This window comes from Oncorhynchus gorbuscha, linkage group LG06 (genome assembly GCF_021184085.1).
Source record: "Oncorhynchus gorbuscha isolate QuinsamMale2020 ecotype Even-year linkage group LG06, OgorEven_v1.0, whole genome shotgun sequence".
NCBI classification, from domain to species: Eukaryota; Metazoa; Chordata; class Actinopteri; order Salmoniformes; family Salmonidae; genus Oncorhynchus; species Oncorhynchus gorbuscha.
Window position 1 is genome coordinate 84,660,860 of NC_060178.1, and position 27,099 is coordinate 84,687,958.

General features: G+C 40.6%; 1 protein-coding gene across 2 annotated transcripts in view; it reads right to left on the reverse strand.

The window, feature by feature from the left end:
• abca5 (ATP-binding cassette, sub-family A (ABC1), member 5) overlaps positions 1-27,099 on the reverse strand; it is a 105,819-nt gene that overhangs the window by 11,375 nt on the left and 67,345 nt on the right. For both annotated transcript variants that reach the window (XM_046354375.1, XM_046354374.1), the window contains 10 exons: positions 24,664-24,777; positions 24,218-24,424; positions 23,922-24,013; positions 20,085-20,208; positions 19,818-19,935; positions 18,951-19,042; positions 16,066-16,241; positions 12,573-12,648; positions 11,517-11,611; positions 10,007-10,126 (listed from right to left, as the gene is read on the reverse strand). In XM_046354375.1, the coding sequence (XP_046210331.1) occupies positions 10,007-10,126; positions 11,517-11,611; positions 12,573-12,648; positions 16,066-16,241; positions 18,951-19,042; positions 19,818-19,935; positions 20,085-20,208; positions 23,922-24,013; positions 24,218-24,424; positions 24,664-24,777 (1,214 nt within the window). The remainder of the gene's footprint in view (positions 1-10,006; positions 10,127-11,516; positions 11,612-12,572; positions 12,649-16,065; positions 16,242-18,950; positions 19,043-19,817; positions 19,936-20,084; positions 20,209-23,921; positions 24,014-24,217; positions 24,425-24,663; positions 24,778-27,099) is intronic.

The window sequence follows — 27,099 nt, forward strand, 5'->3', positions numbered from 1 at the left end:
TTTGAGACACATCTGAGACACATCATCATCATAACAACTAGATAAACCCAATACATTTGAGACACATCATCATTACAACTAGATAAACCCAATACATTTGAGACACATCATCATAACAACTAGATAAACCCAACTACATCATCATGACAAAGATAAACCCAATACACCTGAGACACATCATCATGACAACTAGATAAACCCAATACACCTGAGACACATCATCATGACAACTAGATAAACCCAATACACCTGAGACACATCATCATGACAACTAGATAAACCCAATACACCTGAGACACATCATCATGACAACTAGATAAACCCAATACACCTGAGACACATCATCATGACAACTAGATAAACCCAATACACCTGAGACACATCATCATGACAACTAGATAAACCCAATACACCTGAGACACATCATCATGACAACTAGATAAACCCAATACACCTGAGACACATCATCATGACTAGATAAACCCAATACACCTGAGACACATCATCATGACAACTAGATAAACCCAATACACCTGAGATAAACCCAATACACCTGAGACACATCATCATGACAACTAGATAAACCCAATACACCTGAGATCACACATCATCATGACAACTAGATAAACCTGAGACACATATCATGACAACTAGATAAACCCACATCATGACAACTAGATAAACATGAGACACATCATCATGACAACTAGATAAACCCAATACACCTGAGACACATCATCATGACAACTAGATAAACCCAATACACCTGAGACACATCATCATGACAACTAGATAAACCCAATACACCTGAGACACATCATCATGACAACTAGATAAACCCAATGACAACTAGATAAACACCTGAGACACATCATCATGACAACTAGATAAACCCAATACACCTGAGACACATCATCATGACAACTAGATAAACCCAATACACCTGAGACACATCATCATGACAACTAGATAAACCCAATACACCTGAGACACATCATCATGACAACTAGATAAACCCAATACACCTGAGACACATCATCATGACAACTAGATAAACCCAATACACCTGAGACACATCATCATCATGACAACTAGATAAACCTGAAACACATCATCATGACAACTAGATAAACCCAATACATTTGAGACACATCTGAGACACATCATCATCATAACAACTAGATAAACCCAATACCTGAGACACACATCATCATCACAACTAGATAAACCCACATATCATCACAACTAGATAAACACATCTGAGACATCATCATCATGACAACTAGATAAACCCAATACATTTGAACACATCATCATCACAACTAGATAAACCCAATACATTTGAGACACACCTGAAACACATCATCATGACAACTAGATAAACCCAATACATTTGAGACACATCTGAGACACATCATCATCATAACAACTAGATAAACCCAATACATTTGAGACACATCATCATCACAACTAGATAAACCCAATACACCTGAGACACATCATCATGACAACTAGATAAACCTGAAACACATCATCATGACAACTAGATAAACCTGAAACACATCATCATGACAACTAGATAAACCCAATACACCTGAGACACATCATCATCATAACAACTAGATAAACCCAATACACCTGAGACACATCATCATGACAACTAGATAAACCCAATACATCTGAGACACATCATCATCACAACTAGATAAACCCAACACACCTGAAACACATCATCATGACAACTAGATAAACCCAATACACCTGAAACACATCATCATCACAACTAGATAAACCCAATACATTTGAGACACATCTGAGACACATCATCATCATAACAACTAGATAAACCCAATACATTTGAGACACATCATCATCACAACTAGATAAATCCAATACATCTGAGACACATCATCATCACAACTAGATAAATCCAATACATCTGAGCCACATTATCATCATCACAACTAGATAAATCCAATACATCTGAGACACATTATCATCACAACTAGATAAACCCAATACATCTGAGACACATCATCATCATAACAACTAGATAAATCCAATACATCTGAGACACATCATCATCATCATCACAACTAGATAAATCCAATACATCTGAGACACATCATCATCATAACAACTAGATAAACCCAATACATCTGAGACACATCATCATCATCATCACAACTAGATAAACCCAATACATTTGAGACACATCTGAGACACATCATCATCATAACAACTAGATAAACCCAATACATCTGAGACACATCTGAGACACATCATCATCATAACAACTAGATAAACCCAATACATCTGAGACACATCATCATTACAACTAGATAAACCCAATACATCTGAGACACATCATCATTACAACTAGATAAACCCACATGAGACACATCTGAGACACATCATCATCATAACAACTAGATAAACCCAATACATTTGAGACACATCTGAGACACATCATCATCATAACAACTAGATAAACCCAATACATCTGAGACACATCATCATTACAACTAGATAAACCCAATACATTTGAGACACATCATCATTACAACTAGATAAACCCAATACATCTGAGACACATCATCATTACAACTAGATAAACCCAATACATTTGAGACACATCTGAGACACATCATCATCATAACAACTAGATAAACCCAATACACCTGAAACACATTATCATGACAACTAGATAAACCCAATACATCTGAAACACATCATCATGACAACTAGATAAACCCAATACACCTGAGACACATTATCATGACAACTAGATAAACCCAATACACCTGAGACACATCATCATGACAACTAGATAAACCCAATACACCTGAGACACATCATCATGACAACTAGATAAACCCAATACACCTGAGACACATCATCATGACAACTAGATAAACCCAATACACCTGAGACACATCATCATGACAACTAGATAAACCCAATACACCTGAGACACATCATCATGACAACTAGATAAACCCAATACACCTGAGACACATCATCATGACAACTAGATAAACCCAATACACCTGAGACACATCATCATGACAACTAGATAAACCCAATACACCTGAGACACATCATCATGACAACTAGATAAACCCAATACACCTGAGACACATCATCATGACAACTAGATAAACCCAATACACCTGAGACACATTATCATGACAACTAGATAAACCCAATACACATCATCATGACAACTAGATAAACCCAATACACATCATCATGACAACTAGATAAACCCAATACACCTGAGACACATTATCATGACAACTAGATAAACCCAATACACCTGAGACACATCATCATCATGACAACTAGATAAACCCAATACACCTGAGACACATCATCATGACAACTAGATAAACCCAATACACCTGAGACACATCATCATGACAACTAGATAAACCCAATACACCTGAGACACATCATCATGACAACTAGATAAACCCAATACACCTGAGACACATCATCATGACAACTAGATAAACCCAATACATCTGAGACACATCATCATCATAACAACTAGATAAACCCAATACATTTGAGACACATCATCATCACAACTAGATAAACCCAATACATCTGAGACACATCTGAGACACATCATCATCATAACAACTAGATAAACCCAATACATTTGAGACACATCATCATCACAACTAGATAAACCCAATACATTTGAGACACACCTGAAACACATCATCATCACAACTAGATAAACCCAATACATTTGAGACACATCTGAGACACATCATCATCATAACAACTAGATAAACCCAATACATTTGAGACACATCATCATCACAACTAGATAAACCCAATACATCTGAGACACATCATCATCACAACTAGATAAACCCAACACACCTGAAACACATCATCATGACAACTAGATAAACCCAATACACCTGAAACACATCATCATGACAACTAGATAAACCCAATACACCTGAAACACATCATCATCACAACTAGATAAACCCAATACATTTGAGACACATCTGAGACACATCATCATCATAACAACTAGATAAACCCAATACACCTGAGACACATCATCATCACAACTAGATAAACCCAATACATCTGAGACACATCATCATCACAACTAGATAAACCCAACACACCTGAAACACATCATCATGACAACTAGATAAACCCAATACACCTGAAACACATCATCATCACAACTAGATAAACCCAATACTAGATTTGAGACTAGATAAACATCTGAGACACATCATCATCATGACAACTAGATAAACCCAATACACCTGAGACACATCATCATCACAACTAGATAAACCCAATACACCTGAAACACATCATCATCACAACTAGATAAACCCAATACATCTGAGACACATTATCATCATCACAACTAGATAAATCCAATACATCTGAGACACATTATCATCACAACTAGATAAACCCAATACATCTGAGACACATCATCATCATAACAACTAGATAAATCCAATACATCTGAGACACATCATCATCATCATCACAACTAGATAAATCCAATACATCTGAGACACATCATCATCATAACAACTAGATAAACCCAATACATCTGAGACACATCATCATCATCATCACAACTAGATAAACCCAATACATTTGAGACACATCTGAGACACATCATCATCATAACAACTAGATAAACCCAATACATCTGAGACACATCTGAGACACATCATCATTACAACTAGATAAACCCAATACATTTGAGACACATCTGAGACACATCATCATCATAACAACTAGATAAACCCAATACATTTGAGACACATCTGAGACACATCATCATCATAACAACTAGATAAACCCAATACATCTGAGACACATCATCATTACAACTAGATAAACCCAATACATCTGAGACACATCATCATTACAACTAGATAAACCCAATACATTTGAGACACATCTGAGACACATCATCATCATAACAACTAGATAAACCCAATACATTTGACACACATCATCATGACAACTAGATAAACCCAATACATCTGAGACACATCATCATAACAACTAGATAAACCCAATACATCTGAGACACATCATCATTACAACTAGATAAACCCAATACATCTGAGACACATCATCATGACAACTAGATAAACCCAATACACCACATCATCTGAGACACATCATCATCATGACAACTAGATAAACCCAATACACCTGAAACACATCATCATGACAACTAGATAAACCCAATACACCTGAGACATCATCATGACAACTAGACAACTGAGATAAACCCAATACACCTGAGACACATCATCATGACAACTAGATAAACAACTAGACACATATCATGACAACTAGATAAACATACACCTGAGACACATCATCATGACAACTAGATAAACCCAATACACCTGAGACACATCATCATGACAACTAGATAAACCCAATACACCTGAGACACATCATCATGACAACTAGATAAACCCAATACACCTGAGACACATCATCATGACAACTAGATAAACCCAATACACCTGAGACACATCATCATGACAACTAGATAAACCCAATACACCTGAGACACATCATCATGACAACTAGATAAACCTGAAACACATCATCATGACAACTAGATAAACCCAATACACCTGAGACACATCATCATGACAACTAGATAAACCCAATACACCTGAGACACATCATCATGACAACTAGATAAACCCAATACACCTGAGACACATCATCATGACAACTAGATAAACCCAATACACCTGAGACACATCATCATGACAACTAGATAAACCCAATACACCTGAGACACATCATCATGACAACTAGATAAACCCAATACACCTGAGACACATTATCATGACAACTAGATAAACCCAATACACCTGAGACACATTATCATGACAACTAGATAAACCCAATACATCTGAGACACATTATCATGACAACTAGATAAACCCAATACACCTGAGACACATTATCATGACAACTAGATAAACCCAATACACCTGAGACACATCATCATCATAACAACTAGATAAACCCAATACACCTGAGACACATCATCATGACAACTAGATAAACCCAATACACCTGAGACACATTCATCATGACAACTAGATAAACCCAATACACCTGAGACACATCATCATCATAACAACTAGATAAACCCAATACACCTGAGACACATCATCATGACAACTAGATAAACCCAATACACCTGAGACACATCATCATGACAACTAGATAAACCCAATACACCTGAAACACATCATCATGACAACTAGATAAACCCAATACACCTGAAACACATCATCATGACAACTAAATAAACCCAATACACCTGAGACACATCATCATCATCATCATCATCATGACAACTAGATAAACCCAATACACCTGAGACACATCATCATCATCATCATGACAACTAGATAAACCCAATACACCTGAGACACATCATCATCATGACAACTAGATAAACCCAATACACCTGAGACACATCATCATCATCATCATGACAACTAGATAAACCCAATACACCTGAGACACATTATCATCATCACAACTAGATAAATCCAATACATCTGAGACACATTATCATCACAACTAGATAAATCCAATACATCTGAGACACATTATCATCACAACTAGATAAACCCAATACATCTGAGACACATCATCATCATAACAACTAGATAAATCCAATACATCTGAGACATCATCATCATCATCATCACAACTAGATAAATCCAATACATCTGAGACACATCATCATCATCACAACTAGATAAACCCAATACATCTGAGACACATCATCATCATCACAACTAGATAAACCCAATACATCTGAGACACATCATCATCACAACTAGATAAACCCAATACACCTGAGACACATCATCATCATCACAACTAGATAAACCCAATACATCTGAGACATCATCATCATCATCACAACTAGATAAACCCAATACACCTGAGACACATTATCATGACAACTAGATAAACCCAATACACCTGAGACACATCATCATGACAACTAGATAAACCCAATACACCTGAGACACATCATCATGACAACTAGATAAACCCAATACACCTGAGACACATCATCATGACAACTAGATAAACCCAATACACCTGAGACTCATCATGACAACTAGATAAACCCAATACACCTGAGACACATCATCATGACAACTAGATAAACCCAATACACCCGAGACTCATCATGACAACTAGATAAACCCAATACACCTGAGACACATCATCATGACAACTAGATAAACCCAATACACCTGAGACACATCATCATGACAACTAGATAAACCCAATACACCTGAGACACATCATCATGACAACTAGATAAACCCAATACACCTGAGACACATCATCATGACAACTAGATAAACCCAATACACCTGAGACACATCATCATGACAACTAGATAAACCCAATACACCTGAGACACATCATCATGACAACTAGATAAACCCAATACACATCATCATGACAACTAGATAAACCCAATACACCTGAGACACATCATCATGACAACTAGATAAACCCAATACACCTGAGACACATCATCATGACAACTAGATAAACCCAATACACCTGAGACACATCATCATGACAACTAGACACATCATCATGACAACTAGATAAACCCAATACACCTGAGACACATCATCATGACAACTAGATAAACCCACACATCATCATGACAACTAGATAAACCCAATACACCTGAGACACATCATCATGACAACTAGATAAACCCAATACACCTGAGACACATCATCATGACAACTAGATAAACCCAATACACCTGAGACACATCATCATGACAACTAGATAAACCCAATACATCTGAGACACATCATCATCACAACTAGATAAACCCAACACACCTGAAACACATCACCATGACAACTAGATAAACCCAATACACCTGAGACACATCATCATGACAACTAGATAAACCCAATACACCTGAAACACATCATCATGACAACTAGATAAACCCAATACACCTGAGACACATCATCATCATCATCATGACAACTAGATAAACCCAATACACCTGAGACACATCATCATCATGACAACTAGATAAACCCAATACACCTGAGACACATCATCATCATCATCACAACTAGATAAATCCAATACATCTGAGACACATTATCATCACAACTAGATAAACCCAATACATCTGAGACACATTATCATCACAACTAGATAAACCCAATACATCTGAGACACATCATCATCATAACAACTAGATAAACCCAATACATTTGAGACACATCTGAGACACATCATCATCATAACAACTAGATAAACCCAATACATTTGAGACACATCATCATCACAACTAGATAAATCCAATACATCTGAGACACATCATCATCACAACTAGATAAATCCAATACATCTGAGCCACATTATCATCATCACAACTAGATAAATCCAATACATCTGAGACACATTATCATCACAACTAGATAAACCCAATACATCTGAGACACATCATCATCATCATCACAACTAGATAAATCCAATACATCTGAGACACATCATCATCATCATCACAACTAGATAAATCCAATACATCTGAGACACATCATCATCATAACAACTAGATAAACCCAATACATCTGAGACACATCATCATCATCATCACAACTAGATAAACCCAATACATTTGAGACACATCTGAGACACATCATCATCATCACAACTAGATAAACCCAATACATCTGAGACACATCATCATCATAACAACTAGATAAATCCAATACATCTGAGACACATCATCATCATCATCATCACAACTAGATAAATCCAATACATCTGAGACACATCATCATCATAACAACTAGATAAACCCAATACATCTGAGACACATCATCATCATCACAACTAGATAAACCCAATACATCTGAGACACATTATCATCACAACTAGATAAACCCAATACACCTGAGACACATCATCATCACAACTAAATAAACCCAATACATCTGAGACATCATCATCATCATCACAACTAGATAAACCCAATACACCTGAGACACATTATCATCACAACTAGATAAACCCAATACACCTGAGACACATCATCATGACATTTGAGACACATCTGAGACACATCATCATCATAACAACTAGATAAACCCAATACATCTGAGACACATCTGAGACACATCATCATTACAACTAGATAAACCCAATACATTTGAGACACATCATCATTACAACTAGATAAACCCAATACATCTGAGACACATCATCATTACAACTAGATAAACCCAATACATTTGAGACACATCTGAGACACATCATCATAACAACTAGATAAACCCAATACACCTGAAACACATTATCATGACAACTAGATAAACCCAATACATCTGAAACACATCATCATGACAACTAGATAAACCCAATACACCTGAGACACATCATCATGACAACTAGATAAACCCAATACACCTGAGACACATCATCATGACAACTAGATAAACCCAATACACCTGAGACACATTATCATGACAACTAGATAAACCCAATACACCTGAGACACATTATCATGACAACTAGATAAACCCAATACACCTGAGACACATCATCATGACAACTAGATAAACCCAATACACCTGAGACACATCATCATGACAACTAGATAAACCCAATACACCTGAGACACATCATCATGACAACTAGATAAACCCAATACACCTGAGACACATCATCATGACAACTAGATAAACCCAATACACCTGAGACACATCATCATGACAACTAGATAAACCCAATACACCTGAGACACATCATCATGACAACTAGATAAACCCAATACACCTGAGACACATCATCATCATCATGACAACTAGATAAACCCAATACACCTGAGACACATCATCATCACAACTAGATAAACCCAATACACCTGAAACACATCCCCAACACTCACCTGAGCTGCCCTGACACCATGATGGCCACGCGGTCACACACAGCCTCAGCCTCCTCCATGTAGTGAGTGGTCAGAATGGCCCCACGCTGGCGGTTCTTAAACGCTGCCCGGATAGCCCTCCTGGAGACAGGACGAACCAGAGGGACAGAAGGACCACAGCTTTAGCACTTTACTGGCTACTTAACAGAGTAGAACAATGAACATCTAAAACTAAAAAACAAACTGAAAACCTTAAACTGAAGTTGACATATACTTTTGGTTATGTAGTGTATGGACACCTGCTCGTCAACCATCTCATTCCAAAATCATGGACACTAATATGGAGTTGGTCCCCATCCACTCTTCTGGGAAGGCCACTAGATGTTAGAACATCGCTGCAGGGACTTGCAACCATTTAGACACAAGAGCATTAGTGAGGTGGGACACTGATGTTGGGCTATTAGGCCTGTTGGGTTAGTCGGCGATCCAATTCATTCCAAAGGTGTTCGATTGGGTCGAGGTCAGGGCTCTGTGCAGGCCAGTCAAGTTCTTCCACACTGATCTTGACAAACATTTTCTATATGAACCTCGCTTTGTGCACGGGGGTATGGGCCTTCCTCAAACTGTTGCCACAAAGTTGGAAGCGCAGAATCATCGAGAATGTCATTGTATCCTGGAATTAAGGGGCCTAGTCCGAACCATGGAAAACAGCTCCAGACCATTATTCCCCCCTTTACAGTTGGCACTTTGCATTGGGGCAGGTAGCGTTCTCCTGGCATCTGCCAAACCCAGATTTGTCCGTTGGACTGCCAGATAGTGAAGAGTGATTCATCACTCCAGAGAAAGCGTTTCCACTGCTCCAGAGTCCAATGAGCTTTACATCACTCCAGCCGACACTTGGCATTGCGTATGGTGATCTTAGGCTTGTGTGCGGCTGCTCAGCCATGGAACAACATTTCATGAATTGCTTCCTGAGGCAGTTTGGAACTTGTTAGTGAGTGTTGCAACCGAGGACAGACGATTTTTATGCGCTACACGCTTCAGCATTCGGTGGTCCCATTCTGTGAGCTTGTGTGGCCTACCTCTTTGCAGCTGAGCCGTTGTTGCTCCTAAACGTTTCCACTTCACAATAAGGGCAGCTCTAGCAAGGCAGAGGTTTGACAAACTGACTTGTTGGAAAGGTGGCATCCTATGACGGTGTCACTTTGAAAGTCACTGAGCTAATCAGTAAGGCCATTCTACGGCAAATGTTTGTCTATGGAGATTGCATGGCGGTGTGCTCGATTTTATACACCTGTTAGCAATGGGTGTGGCTGAAATAGCTGAATCCACTGAAGGTGTGTCCACATGCTTTTGTATATATAGTGTACATATACAAATGACACAATGAAACACGATACATTCTGGTTTCTATTGATTGTAGTGTGATTTTGCTGTAATTTCTCAGCCTTGTACCGCACAACTATTTCTTGTCAACAACATTGTTTTGGTCTGATTGTGCCTGTCCCAGGGAGAGGAGCATGGGTCTCACCACATGCGTTGTTTGGACTTGGGGTCCATCCCTGTAGAAGGCTCGTCCAGCAGAACTATCTGAGGGTTCCCCAACATGCTGAGAGCAAAGCACAACTGAAACACATAAACAGGAAACACAAAGGAATACAGTCAACAACGTGTGGCACAGATACAAATTAAACAGGCAAATGAGAATTAGTGAGGGCAAAAGGATTTGAATGTTTGGGCTAGGCTAAAACACACAAAGAAAACGCAACAATCAAATCAAATGTATTTATAAAGCACTTTTTACATCAGCAGATGTCCCAAAGTGCTTATACAGAAACCCAACCTAAAAGATAAGAGCGTCTGCTAAATGACTTAAATGTTAAATGTAAATGTAAAACTCTAAACAGCAAGCAATGCAGATGTAGAAGCAAGGTTGGCTAGGTAAAACTCCCTAGTAAGTCAGGAAGAAACCTAGAGAGGAACTAGGCTCTGAGGGGTTGACAGTCCTCTTCTGGCTTTCCCAAGTGGAGATTATAAGATTGTCCATGAAGGCCAGATCGTTCTTCAAGATGTTCAAACGTTCATAGACGACCAGCAGGGTCAAATAATAATCACAGCGGTTGTAGGGGGTACAACATGTCAGCACCTCAGGAGTAAATGTCAATTGGCTTCTCATAGCTGAGCATTCAGAGATTGAGACAGCAGTCAACATACTGTGACACAGATATACAAATTAAACAAGTGAGCAAAGTAAGGTTTTAGGATTTGGTTAATGTTTATGGGCTAAGCTTGGCGGTTATTTTACACACACACCAGCTAACATTGTAGGGCTGTTTGAGCTGGCAGAGGGAGGAAATACTCACCTCATTTCCTCTCTCTATTATCAAACGTCACATTAAATGATGGATGGTACTGCTAGGCCCAAACGGAATCTTTGAAGCAACCCCATTTCAGCTCTCCAAAGGTCTCCCCTGGCAGGCAGTTTCAAACTAAAAGTCTCCCTTTCCCCAGTGATATGTAAAGTTGTGTGGAGAGTAGACAGAGTGTAAAGTGGAACTCTCTCTTGCTCTCCCTCATTCTGTCTCACCTTCCTCTTGATCCCAGCTGAGAGGTTTTTGGCCTGCTTGTGGAGGTGGCCCTTCAGCTCCAGAGCATTCACCACACTGATAGGAACAGAGAGAGAGACAAACACAAAGTTCACACAAAGTCCATTCCACAGGAGACCACAGCAAAAAGGTACATAACGGAAAAATAAAGAGGGCCATGTCTAAAAGGTAGGTTAGATAAGACGCAAATGTTATATACATTATTCATTTTTTAGGATTAAAATGAACTCCAGATAAACAATCCAATCAATGCTTAGTTGTCAACAGCATATCTCTGACTACATCAGGCACCACCTGTTACTACCACAAGACAGTTGTCATAAGGGTATTTATATCTATTATGGGGTCCAAACACATTAAGGAACTTACATTACATATAAAAACAGAGAAAACAGGACATCATATAACATTATTACACCACTACATATCTACAATACAAACTGTATAAAACCACCATACAACAATATTATAATGTACGTGTGTGTAGAGTGTGTGTGCTGGCGCTTGTGTGCGTATGTTTGTGTCTGCACCTTTGTGTGTGTCTCTTCACACTCCCCGGGGTTCCATAAGGTGTATTTTTAGCTGTTTTTTAATTTTAAAAAAATATTTACATTTTAAATCTGGACTTGAGCATTGTGAAGAGACCTCTGGTGACATGTCTTGTGGGGTATAAATGGGTGTCTGAGCTGTGTGCTAGTAGTTTAAACAGACAGCTCTGTGAATTCAGCATGTCAACACCTCTTACAGAAACAAGTAGTGATGAAGTCAATCTCTCTTCCACTTTGAGCCATGAGAGATTTACATTCATATCATTGTTAGCTCTCCGTTTACTTTAAAGGGCCAGCCGTGCTGCCCTGTTCTGAGCCAATTGTAATGACCCTAAGTCCCTCTTTGTGGCACAGTGGTTAACATCTCTTTTCTGAGTATACTGCATTTAACCAGCTTTTCAGGCACCATCTCAATGTGCTTCATTCTATAGCTAGAGGACTCCTGATAGTATCGTTTTTTTGTCTTTATCTATTGATGTCTAGTACTGTCTGTAAGCTAGCTAGGGCCATCTACTTTAAGTGCTCCCTGTCTTCACAATGACCTACTTGGTGTCTGCTGACTGTTCATAATTTGCATATAGTTCATGACACATCAATCAGGATGAAGGTACAGGGCCATTTGTGACTTCTTTTGGGTAATCAGTGGCTATATTGGAGGGGGAGTGCTTTCGCTTCTCCTAGGCAATCAGCAATTAGTACAGGGAGGCGTGCTCTCCACCTCTGATAAGCAATTAGCAATTAGTGTTATTTCTTCAGTCTCCCCTGGTTTCTCAGCTTAGTGTCAGTTCGGTCTCATAACTAAGGCCAACGCTGAAACAAAGTCGGTTCTGTGGAGTTGTTGGAGGAAGGCTCCACACTCTCACTTGAGTATATCTTACCTAGTTATTTACTTTCTGATTTTGCAGCTTTGTCAAACCTGTGTGTTTTCTATATCTGTTTGCACCTCTCCCTGTAGGATTTACAGATGTTCCCCACAACTTGGTTGCAACCCTCCTAATTTAGTGTACCCTGCATGCACAATCCATGTGGAATTCCTGGTCTTTGGCAGCATTTGGAACTGCCACTCTGCGGTCAAGAATGCCTAGTTCATCTCAGCCTATGCTGCCCTTCAGTCCCTCGACTTTCTGGCCCTGCCAAAGACATGTATCACCCCAGGAAACACTGCTCCTCCAGCTACTCTACATCTGACTGTTTCTCTCATAGTCCGAGAGCACCTGGTCTTTGGTGGTGGTGACACAGGTCTACTAATTTCTATTCTCACCTGTCCATCTCCTCTCCCTTCTGCTAAATACTTATCCCGACTCTGCCTCTTCGACTCTACTCCCTTTCCGCATCCTATGACCTGCACAGTCCCCTTTCCTCCTAACCGGCTCGGTCCTCCCCTCCTGCTCCGTGGCTGAGTGACTCATTGTGAGTTTACAAAACAGGGCTGAGAGGAAAATGGAGGAACATTAAACTTCCAGAGAACCTATCATCCTTTCACTCCCTCCTCTCTACCTTCTCTTCCTCTGTATCTGCTGCTAAAGCCACTTTCAACCACTACATTTCATGCTTCTGCCTCTTACCCTAGGAAACTATTCCACCTTCTCCCTCCTTAATCCTCTACCCCCTCCTCCCTCTGGATGACTTTGTCAACAACTTTGGGGGGGAAAAAAGATTGACGACATCTGCTACTCCTTCACTCAGCCTATTGAGTCCACTGGTCTCACTCAGAACTACCCTACACCTTGACCTCTTTCTCCCCTTTTCCAGATGACGTCTGGCCACTGGACAACCTGCCTGCTCGACCCCAGACCATCTCCCATCAACTTATCCCCGACCACTCAAGAAACCAACACTCAACTCATCTGACGTCAAACTATAGACCTGTAGCCTTTTCAAAACACCTGAGTGTGCTGTCTATGATCAACTTTATCGTTATGGCTCTCTATGATCTTGACCCTAACTAGTCAGGCTTCAAGATGGGTCACCCAACCGTGACTGCTCTTCTGTGTCAGAGGCTCTCTGCACTGCCAAAGCTGACTCTCTCCTCTGTTCTCATCCTCCGAGATCTATCCACTGCCTTTGACACCATGAACCATCAGATCCTCCTCTCCACCCTCCCAGGGCTGGGCGTGTCAGGCTCTGCACACTCTTGGATTGCATCCTACCTGGCAGGCCGCTCCTACCAGATGACATGGAGAGGATCTGCGTCGGACACAGATTTACTGGTGTCCCCCAGCGCTCGGTTCTAGGGCCTCTATACACCAAGTCACTCGGCTCCGTCATATCCTCACATGGTCTCTCCTATCATCGCTCTGCAGATGACACACAACTACTTTCCCTTCTGACACCCAGGTGCCCGGCCCACCACCTCAAGCTCAATAAGACATAACTGCTCTTCCCCTGGTGGAATGCCTGCCTGCTCAAAGACATCTCCATCACGGTTGACAACTCCAGTGTCGCCCTCCCAGAGTGCGAAGAACCTTGGCGTGACACTATTGTTCTCTGCAAACATCAAAGCAGTGACCCGCTAATGCAGGTTCATGCTCTACAACACCTGTAGAGTACAACCCTATAATACACAGGAAGTGGTGAAGGTCAATCCAGGCACTTGTCATCTCCGGTCTGGAACACTGCAACTTGCCGTTGGCTGGGTTCTCCGCTTGTGCCATCAAACCCCTGAAACTTATCCAGAACGCTGTCGCCTGCCTGGTTTTCATGTTCTCCTATATCACCCCGCTCCTCCTCACGATCCACTGGCTTCTAGTCGAAGCTCCCATCCACTACAAGACCATGGTGCTTACCTACGGAACAGCAACTGCCCCCACCCACCACACTTTCGTTGCATGTGATGTGGTTGTCCTTCCTAGTTAACATGAATGCAGTCACACTGGAAAAGAGCATCTGCTAAATGACAAGTGTTAACATGATAGTGGATAGGTACCGTGTGATGATGCCAGGGACGTCCTGTCCGCGGAGGCCCTTGATGGCAGCATAGATCTCCAGGTGTTCCTCCAGGGTGATGCGGGGCCACAAAGGGCTGACCTGGGGACAGTAGCCTATATGCTCCAGGGGGTTGTCTACTGGACGGAACTCTGTACTGTAGTCCCCCATCAGGACCTGAGGCAAGAAAAACAGACTGTTATATTCAATCAAAGGATCAGATTGGACCTTAAAAGCAGCTGTTTTCTGTCTCAATATTAAACCATTTCTGGGCAATAATTAAGTACCTTTCATTTTTGATTGAAAACCAACCTTAGCAAAGTGCAATTTCTCAAGCAAGAATTGTGTTAGGACTGGACAGCATCCTAATGTTGACTGTGTATTGTTTCCACTGAGGTTAGAATAATACTAAGTATTCAGACCCCTTTCATCACATTGAAAGCCTTATTCTAAAATTGATTTAAAGAAATCTCAACCTACACGATACCGCTTAATGACAAAGCAAAAACAGGTTTGTAGAATTGCTTGCAAATAAACATTTACATGACTTGAGCTCAGGTGTATCCTGTTCCATTGATGTTTCTACAACTTCATTGGACATGATCTGGAAAGTTACTATACAAGGTCCCACAGTTGACGGTGCATGTCAGAGCAAAAACCAAGCCATGAGTTTGTCAAGGCACCAAAACATTTCTGCAGCAATGAAGGTGCACAAGAACACAGTGGCCTTCATTCTTAAATGGAAGAGTTTGGAACCACCTAGACTCATCTTAAACTGAGCAATCGGGAGAGAAGCACCTTGGTCGGGGAGTTGACCAAGAACCCCAGAGTTCCTCTGTGGAGATGGGACAACCATCTCTGCAGTACTCAACCAATCAGGCCTTTATGGTAGAATGGACAGACGAAAGCCACTCCTCAGTAAAAGGCGCTTGGAGTTTGCCAAAAGGCACCTGAAGGACTCAGACCATGAGAAACTAGATTCTCTGGTCAGATGAAACCAAGATTGAACTCTTTGGCTTGACAGCAAAGTATCACATCTGGAGGAAACCTGGCACCATCCCTATGGTGAAGCATGCTGGTAGGGCTGGGCGATATATAGATCGTGTGACGATAGAGCATAATATTTAATAATTGCAAATCACTCTTTACGGAAATATTTTTTGTCAATTGGAAAACGCTTAGCATTCTTCCACACAGGGAAATTTGCAACACAAACAAACACGGAGGAGATGAAACGTGACACAGAGCTCGTACCTAAAAGGGCTACTTCGGTCACATGGACGTGGTTTGGGTATGAAAAGTCTGACACGGACCAGAAAACCGTCCTCTGCAAAATATGCCTCAGGCCGGTTCTCGACAACGGGCTCAAACACCACCAACACAAGAATCGTGTGAAACAGTACAGAGAGAGTCTACGGATGAGATCCCATAAAGTACGGTTGAGTGCTCAAAACAAACCCCCGACTCAGACCACGACGATGGGAGTTTACATCTGCAAAGACATGGCCCCAATTTACACGGTCAAGAAATCGGGGTTTTCGTGAGTTGGTGTTAACACTTGACCCAAGGTACCAAATGCAAATTGAGGTGACACGTATTAATGCAAAACATGCAAGCCCCAAAAAATATTTTAAAGAAAAATATGTAATAAGAAATAGGCCTTTACATGTGGTCATTTTATATAAAATGTGCTATATCAGGATATGAGATTTTGACCATATTGCCCAGCCCTACATGGTGGTGGCAGCATCAAGACCCTAAGCACACAGCCAAGACAACGCAGGAGTGGCTTCGGGACAAGTCTCTGAATGTCCTTGAGTGGCCCAGACAGAGCCTGGACTTGAACCCGATTTGAACATCTTTGGAGAGACCTGAAAATAGCTGTGCAGCGACACTCCCCATACAACCTGACAGAACCTGGGAGAAACGAAGTAAAGGGTCTGAATACTTACGCAAATGTAATCGTTTTATTTGCAAAACTGTATTAAAATATTTTTTTCCTTTGTCATGGGGTATTATGTAGATTGAGGAAAAAACATTCATACATTTTAGAATAAGGCAACGTAATAAAATGTGGAAAAAGTCAAGTAAAATCAAGTTTTTGACTGCACTGAGCCTTTAAGGCTAAACCTCACATTAAAACAACTATCTTTCCTGTAGTTGTGCGCACACTAAACGATGGTGGCACAGACGGGGGTCACACTACAAGATTCTTCACTTGGTCTTGAGGACTGCCAATACCACGGTGTCGCACGAAAACAATGATGGGATTAGATTTAACGTAGCTACAACAAGCTGTGGCTCAAAGCAGTCCTAAATGTTTTCAGTCAGACATTCACGCTTGTCATTCAGAGTTGAAATATCTAGCCAACAATTTGAAATGAATGAGATTGATTGTGAACTTCAGAGCTGTAACAATTTGACACTTGGCTTTGATTTAAAGGCAAGTACAAATGCATACTAGCAGTAGTCATCGCTCCTTCTCGAGTCTACACATTATGGGTGACGTGAAACAACGTGCTCTCATTGGCTATTGCTCATCAACGTTCTCAAAACTTGTCGTTGCACATCTCACACAACGATAGTTGTTTGAAAATATCGTGACGTCTGGGACTACTCAAAGATTGATCGTTAGTCCTCAGATTGAGTCTCTGACCCACTCCCATTCAACAAGCGTTGGTTACTGCCGCGCACCCCAAGTAGGCATGGGGACTTTGTCTCTGATCTCAAACTTGTCTGCGACAGCTAAATCGGGACCAAAATTGTGTAATGTACACCCAGCTTAAAAGGCATTTTCAATTTAAATGACGTTTAAGTCCAGGAAACTGGCCCTAAAAATTCCATATAGGGTCCAGTCAAAAGACAGAGAGGGTGAATGGTATGTACCTGTCCAGCGGTTGGGACTGTGTCTCCAGACAACATATGCATGATGGTGCTTTTCCCTGCTCCGTTGGGCCCTAGCAGTCCAAGCACCTCACCTGAACACACATACAGTTGATATACTGGTTATCTGTTATGAGACCATTGACATTGTTCAAAAACCCAAGCCTCACAGTGCAGACCTCAGGGATTTCTCTGCCATTAATATCCTTGGACGGGTTAAATACAATAAATGAATGCTTAAATACAATAAATGTAAAATATATATAGATTTTTTTTGAACTAACAAACACCAAAATAAAAAATAGACAGTCAGTGAGAATAGAAAAATCGCAAAACAATTAATTTAGCAGTATATATTTTGTTATGTTTGGGCAAAAGAACACAGCATTAGCCATGGCAAAATGCATAGAATTGCAGGAAATCTGCTTTAAAACAAAAAATAATAGCAGCTGCATGGAAAGTGTAGAATTGGGGGAAAATGGCTTGTCTATAATTTCCTGACACCGCCAAGATTGGGGCCACTATTTTTTTTTTTTTTACTGTGCTGGCAGAACAACTGCGCCCCCTGCCAACATCCCTTACCACGCTCACCACCTAAGCCTCATTTAAATCCAGTTGAGGCTGCTGAGGGAAGGACGGCTTATAATAATGGCTGGAATGAAGTACATGGAAACCATGTGTTCGATACCATTCTATTTATTCCGGTCCATCCATTACTACGAGCCGTCCTCCCTTCAGCAGCCTCCATTGCCCTGGACATAAATCATTGCCTTCATAACGTTATGTGATAAATGTCAAGCAATGGAATTGTTTAATGCTTGACTGATCAAATGTACAGTTTACAGTTGGAGAGTAGTAAGCTCGGCTGACCTTTGCGTACACAGAAGGAGATGTTCTTGGTGGCTACCGTCCTCCTCTTCTTGAGAGAGATTCCTTCCCTTGGACATTTATACTGCTTCCTCAAGTTACTCACCACCACTACTGGTTTCTGAAGGGGGGTGGCACAAGAAAAATATTATTAGATGACAGTTAATAGATCTGAGGAAACCGTCAAAACATGGCAAATCCCCTTTCAAAGATGGGACTAGTCTTTCACAGAGATCAAGCTGTGAATAAAAAAGCACTTAACACACACACCTCCTCACAGCACTGGCAGGTGAGGGCCTCCTTCACCCGAGCCTTTTCCATCTGAACATCTTCATCCTCGTTGATCCCCTCCTCTGGGTTACGCTCCACTTTAGCCTTAGTATTGGAAGAGATCCTTCAGGAGAAAAAATGGTAATATTCAGTTTCATAGTCTCAGGTTACCATACTTTCAAGTCTCATTCAAATCAAGGAACATTGGAATCGAAGCTAGGTGGAGTATTATGACGACTTAAAGATCCAATGCAGCCATTGTTATCTCAATATCAAGTACCACACTGGGATTGTTTTCAATTGAAAAGGTCAGAAAGAAACAAAAACAATTATTTATTTTTACTGTTTGTTTTTTCATAAAAAAACTACGTTTGTATTTGTCATTTTTTGGTTGGGGGGGGGGGTTACAGGTACAATATTGATGTGCATTTACACACTTTTAGTTTATACTACACGTACCGTAAGCTGCCCCTCTACAGTGAAAGAAAATGATCATATTAACCACGCAGCATTTTGTAATAAAATTGGTAGGTAAAGAAAAGACAAACAAAAAAAAGGAGGTGGGCCTCCAGAAGTCTCAGGTTTTGAGGGAGCATGCAATTGGCATGCTGACTGCAGGAATGTCCACCAGAGCTGTTGGCAGAGAATTTAGTGTTCATTTCTTTAGCAAAAGCCACCTCCAACATCATTTTAGAGAATTTGGCAGTACGTCCAACACTGCAGACCACATGTAAGCACGACAGCCCAAGACCTCCACATCCGGGCTTCTTCAATTGCGGGATCGTCTGAGACCAGCCACCCGGACAGCTGATGAAACTGTGGGTTTGCACAACCAAATAATTTCTGCACAACCTGTCAGAAACCATCTCAGAGAAGCTCATTTGCGTCAAGAGTATGTTAGCGGAGCAGAGCTGGAGCATGGAGAAATATTCCTAAAGGCTAGAGAGTCGGCTTTCTCGCCCGCTCCAAACTTCGTTTCAATAGCGCTCACTTCACGAACATGCCTGCCCCAGCATGCATTTGTAGTCTACTTATGCCCTTGGTGAGCTACTGTCATGGAGTTCGCTAAATACAGTGCCTTCAGAAAGTATTCAGACTTTTCCACATTTTGTTACGTTACAGCCCTATTCAAAAACGGATTAAATACAAACAATTCTTCAGTAATCTACACACAATACCCAATAATGACAAAGTGAAAACAGGTTTTTAGAATTTGTTTTTTAGAAACCTTTACATAAGTGTTCAGACCCTTTGCTATGAGACTGGAAATTGAGCTCAGGTGCATCCTGTTCCATTGATCATCCTTGAGATGTTTCTACAACTTTATTCAAGTCCACCTGTGGTAAATTCCATTGATTGGACATGATTTGGAAAGGCACACACCTGTCTATATAAGGTCCCACAGTTGACAGTGCATGTCAGAGCAAAAACAAAGCGGAATTGTCCGTGGCTCTGGGGAAGTGTACCAAAACATTTCTGCAGCATTGAAGGTCCCCGAGAACAAAGTGGCCTCCATCATTCTTAAATAGAATAAGTTTGAAACCACCAAGACTCTTCCTAGAGCTGGCTGCGCCGCCGAACTGAGCAATCGGGGGAGAAGCGCCTTGGTCAGGGAGGTGACCAGGAACCTGATGGTCACTCTGACAGAGTTCCAGAGTTCCTCTGTGGAGATGGGAGAACCTTCCAGAAGGACAACCATCTCTGCAGCACTCCACCAATCACGCCTTTATGGTGGAGCGGCCAGACGGAAGCCACTCCTCAGTAAAAGGCACATGACAACCCGCTTGGTGTTTGCAAAAACGGCACCATCAGAGCATGAAAAACAAGATTCTCTGGTCTGATGAAACTAAGATTGAACTTTCTGGTCTGAATGCCAAGCGTCACGTGTAGAGGAAACCTGACACCAAATATATTTAGATTTGTTTAACACTTTTTTGGTTACTACATTATTCCATATGTGTTATGTCATCGTTTTGATATCTTCACTATTATTGTACAATGTAGAAAATAGTAAAAAAATAAAGAAAAACCATGGAACGAGTAGGTGTGTCTAAACTTTGCTGGTAGTGTATATGGAATTGCTTTAAGAAGGTCACACCAAGGATCATATAGTTATTTGTTATTGAATTTTAAGACACCTTGAAGTATACAAATATATATATAATAATTATGAAAAAATGTTTTGGGCCTTACTGCTATTAGCCAATACAAATGCATTGAAAAACAGACTATTTACATGGACAGTCCCGCCAAAATATAAAAAGGACGTTTGTTCTGAAGTGTCTCTAGAGAGACACGTATATCTTGAGATATAAGAAAGATCAGGAAACATTTATTATTATTATTATTTTTTTAAACGTATTTAAAACCTTATTTTTTGTCATTAAACAGTCTCCATATATACTTCCATTCATTTTTTTCAACTGGTATCAGGGGACCTTCAGACAAGTCTTGTGAGGCCTGTGGGTGTTCTAAAGAACTGTTTGGGTCAAAGGTCCATTTGATACTCGTGGTGGCAGAGGAGCTTTCGACATTGTGTCAGAGACAATTACTCCATGCATTTGTCTCTCTCGCTGTAATTCAAATGAACTCTCCCATGCACTCTTCCTTTCTTTCTCTCTTCTCTCTCCCTCTTTCTTTCTCTCCCTTCCCCCTAGTATGGGTTGAGAAGGACAGGGAACAGGGTGTGAACTCCAACACAGTGTCGGTTTGGGTCAAAGGTCCATTTGATACTTGTGGTGGCAGAGGAGACAGTTACTCAATAAATGTGTGTCTCACTCCCTCCCCTTCTCAGTCTGGCATTGTTCCTGGTCTTCCTAGCTGCTGTGCTAGTATTGTCGCTGGCTACGGGGAACATCCAGATCCACGCTCCAGAACTCATCAAGGCAAAGGGTGGCTATTTGAAGAATCTCAAATATATGTTGAATTGTTTAACATAACACACTTTGGTTACTACATGATTCCATATGTATTATTTCATAGTTTTGATGTCTTCACTATTATTCAACAATGTAGAAAATTGTAATAATAAAGAACAACCCTTGAATGAGTAGGTGTGTCCAAACTTTTAACCGGTAGTGTACATTGTCTAGATAAAGTTTGATATTATCTGAGTATAATGAGATGGCATGACCTGTAGAATTGAGAGATATGATTGTAATTTATTTTGATTGTTGAAGTCCCTGGGCCAGGGCTTCCATAGACAATAAAAATAGCTGAGGTGAGATGGGATCACCTTTCTACTTATTCTGACCAGAACAGAGCAGGTATTGCCTGTTATTACTATGGCTGAGGTATTGGCACATAGTATTTTAATAATATTTTCCAAAACCGACCAAAGATGACCATTTAGTCTATCAAAAGCTTTTTTGTTCGTCGAGAGATCTAACTGCCCAATGAGCTTTGGTTTCTGATGAGCATGTAAGATACTGTAAGTAATAGACGATGGCGGCTATCTGAGGATGTACCAATTTGGGTAAGTAGGTTTTGAGTCAGGACAACAGGATTTTACAAAATGGTTTAATATCTGTTTTTTTAATCAAAGATAGGGGGTGATAGTGAGAGCAATGGGTGGCGTCCTTATCTTCTTTTTAAATTTTTTAATAAAAGCAAAATTAGCACTGTATTTATATCCCTTCCAAGTAAACTTTTGTGACCAGTTGTGTTAATAATTTCCGCTAGTTTGTACAAATGGTTTTCTATTCTACTGTATGCGAGTCCTTTTCGACTGCACTGGGACTTTAACAACATTTTTATCAACATACTCCCCCTATCCATTGACCACCACCTCTTCCCTCTGAGTAGCCCTGCCCCTCTTCTTCTTCTCTCATCCCTTACCTGCAGAACTGGTCATTCTTCATGGTCCTCCCTCCGTAGCGGATCTCCAACCAGCGCAGCATGAACAGCAGCAGGATGCACTGCAGATAGGGCTGGGGAGAAACAGTGTGTGTGATGTGCTGTATGTCTGTCTACAAAAAATATTGATATGCTAGCATGCTGTATGAAACATAAATCATTTCCTACCAGACACAAAGTAAGCAACAACAACAAACCCAATCCATGTTAGACCTCAACATCTCCGTACTCTGACTCCTATTCCTACTATAATGTCCAGGGCATTTCCTAATACTTACAGATAGGACAGCTATGAGCAGGTTCTTCCAGAGGAAGTCCTCTTCATAGAGGGAGGGCAGGAAGGTGGCCTTGGTGATAGAATTAAGGCAGCCCATTAAGGGGTAGAGAGGGTTGAAGAAACATAGTGTATTGTGGAGGATCCTCGTCAGCCCGGGGTTGTCGTTTACAAATGACAGCTGGACGATGGAGGCAGACACCACACACACCTAGTATGCAACAGAACGACACACACACACAAAATAACCAAACAAAGTAATATAGCTGCTCCCACATTGACACAAATCATTAATCTACTTATATTGTTTTTCACTATAGATGAAACTTCATAATAAAAACAAACGGTTTTGTTAATATTGTAAGAATGTTGCGTGAACGTTGTAATGTTGTGTGTGAAAGTTATATAAATGTTGTGTGACAGGGAGGGAGGGAAGGTTGTTGTTCTCACCATCATGGAGACCACAGAGAAGAAGTCTCTGTTACTCTGGACGCGTGTGAACATGAAGGACACCACATAGGTGAACAGGATCATAGCTGGACCAAAACCTATCAGACACAGGATCTATAGAAAATAAGATGGAGAGAGAGTCAGTCTGAGGGAGTGTACAGTGGCATGAAAAAGTATGTGAACCCTTTGGAATTACCTGGATAAATTGGCCATAAAATTTGATCTGCTCTTCATCTAAGTCACAACAATAGACAAACAGTCTGCTTAAACTAATAACACACAATTATACGTTTTCATGTCTTTATTGAACACACCATGTAAACATTCACAGTGCAGGGTGGAAAAAGTATGTGAACCCTTGGATTTAATAACTGGTTGACCATCCTTTGGCAGTTTTAGCTATATATGTTATTCTTCAATAACACAAACTCCAAAGCAAACCAGGGGGAGAAAAACAGGTTTATTTGAAAAGGACAAATCAGGATGTTATGCTGGGGAGAAAAACAGGTTTATTTGAAAAGGACAAATCAGGATGTTATGCTGGGGAGAAAAACAGGTTTATTTGAAAAGGACAAATCAGGATGTTATGCTGGTAGGTAGATGTTCAGTCTCCCCTCTCCTCAGCTTTTCTCCACCGAACAAAGGAACAGGCTGTCATTTTTAACCCCCCACTCTAACCTGGGGTTGACTAATCAGAAGTCATTGCAGTACAACTTGGCCAATGGCCAGTAACAAGTATCCTGCCCCCGACTCAATGTACAGACTAATGAAAACGTGGCACACGTCGCTCTGAGTTCAGGAGTGACATTCCACAGATTCTAATAATAAATAATAATGTATGCCATTTAGCAGACGCTTTTATCCAAAGCGACTTACAGTCATGTGTGCATACATTCTACGTATGGGTGGTCCCGGGGATCGAACCCACTACCCTGGCGTTACAAGCGCCATGCTCTACCAACTGAGCTACAGAAGGACTAAACAGATGTTGAACTGAAACCCAACTCCTATTTACAATTTGCTATTGACCATTAGTATTCTAGTACTCTCGTCCTCTGCGTTGTGTATTTATCTTCAAAATATTCTTAAAGCAGCAATAACCTCAACCCAAAGTTTTCTGTTGTTGCGGATCAGACCTGCAAAACAGTCAGGAGGAATTTTGGACCATTCCTCTTTACAAAACCGTTTCAGTTCAGCAATTTTCTTTGGATGTCTGGTGTGAACTGCTCTATTGAAGTCATGCCACAGCATCTCAATCGGGTTGAGGTCAGGACTCTGACTGGGCCTCTCCAGAAGGTATATTTTATTCTGTTGAATCCATGCTGTTGTTGATTTACTTCTGTGTTTTGCATCATTGTCCTGTTGCACCACCCAACTTCTTTTGAGCTTCAATTGGTGGACAGATAGCCTAACATTCTCCTGCAAAATGTATTGATACACTTGGGAATTCATTTTTACTGTTGATGATAGCAAGCTGTCCAGGCCTTGAGGCAGCAAAACAGCCAAAACCATAATGCTCCCTCCACCATACTTTAGGGTTGGGATGAGGTTTTGATGTTGGTGTGTCTTTTTTTCTCTCGACACATTGTGTTGTGTGTTCCTTCCAAACAACTCAACTGTAGTTTCATCTGTACACATAATATTTTGCCAGTAGCGCTGTGGAACATTCAGGTGCTCTTTCGCGAACTTTAGACGAGCAGCAATGGTTTTTTTGGACAGCAGTGGCTTCTTCCGTGGTGTCCTCCCACAAACACCATTCTTGTTTAGTGTTTTACGCATCGTAGACTCGTCAACAGAGATGTTAGAATGTTCCAGAGATTTCTCTGTGTCTTTAGCTGACACTCTAGGATTCTTCTTAACCTCACTGAGCATTCCATCTTTGCAGGACGGCCACTCCTAGGGAGAGTAGCAACAGTGCTGAACTTTCTCCATTTATAGAGAATTTGTCTTACCGTGGACTGATGAACATCAAGGCTTTTAGAGATACTTTCGTAACCCTTTCCAGCTTCATGCAAGTCAACAATTCCTAATCTTAGGTCTTCTGAGTTCTCTTTTGTTCGAGGCATGGTTCACATCAGACAATGCTTCTTGTGAATAGCAAACTCAAATTTTGTGAGTGTTTTTTATAGGGCAGGGCAGCTCTAACCAACATCTCCAATCTTGTCTCATTGATTAGACTCCAGGGTAGCTGACTCCAATGAGCTTTTGGAGAAGTCATTAGCCTAGGGGTTCACATACTTTCCCCAACCTACACTGTGAATGTTTAAACGCTATATTCAATATAGACAAGAAAAATACAACAATTTGTGTGTTATTAGTTCAAGCACACTGTGTTTGTCCATTGCTGTGACTTAGATAAAGATCAGATCAAATTGTATGACCAATTTATGCAGTAATCCAGGTAATTCCGAAATGTTCATATACTTTTTCTTTCCA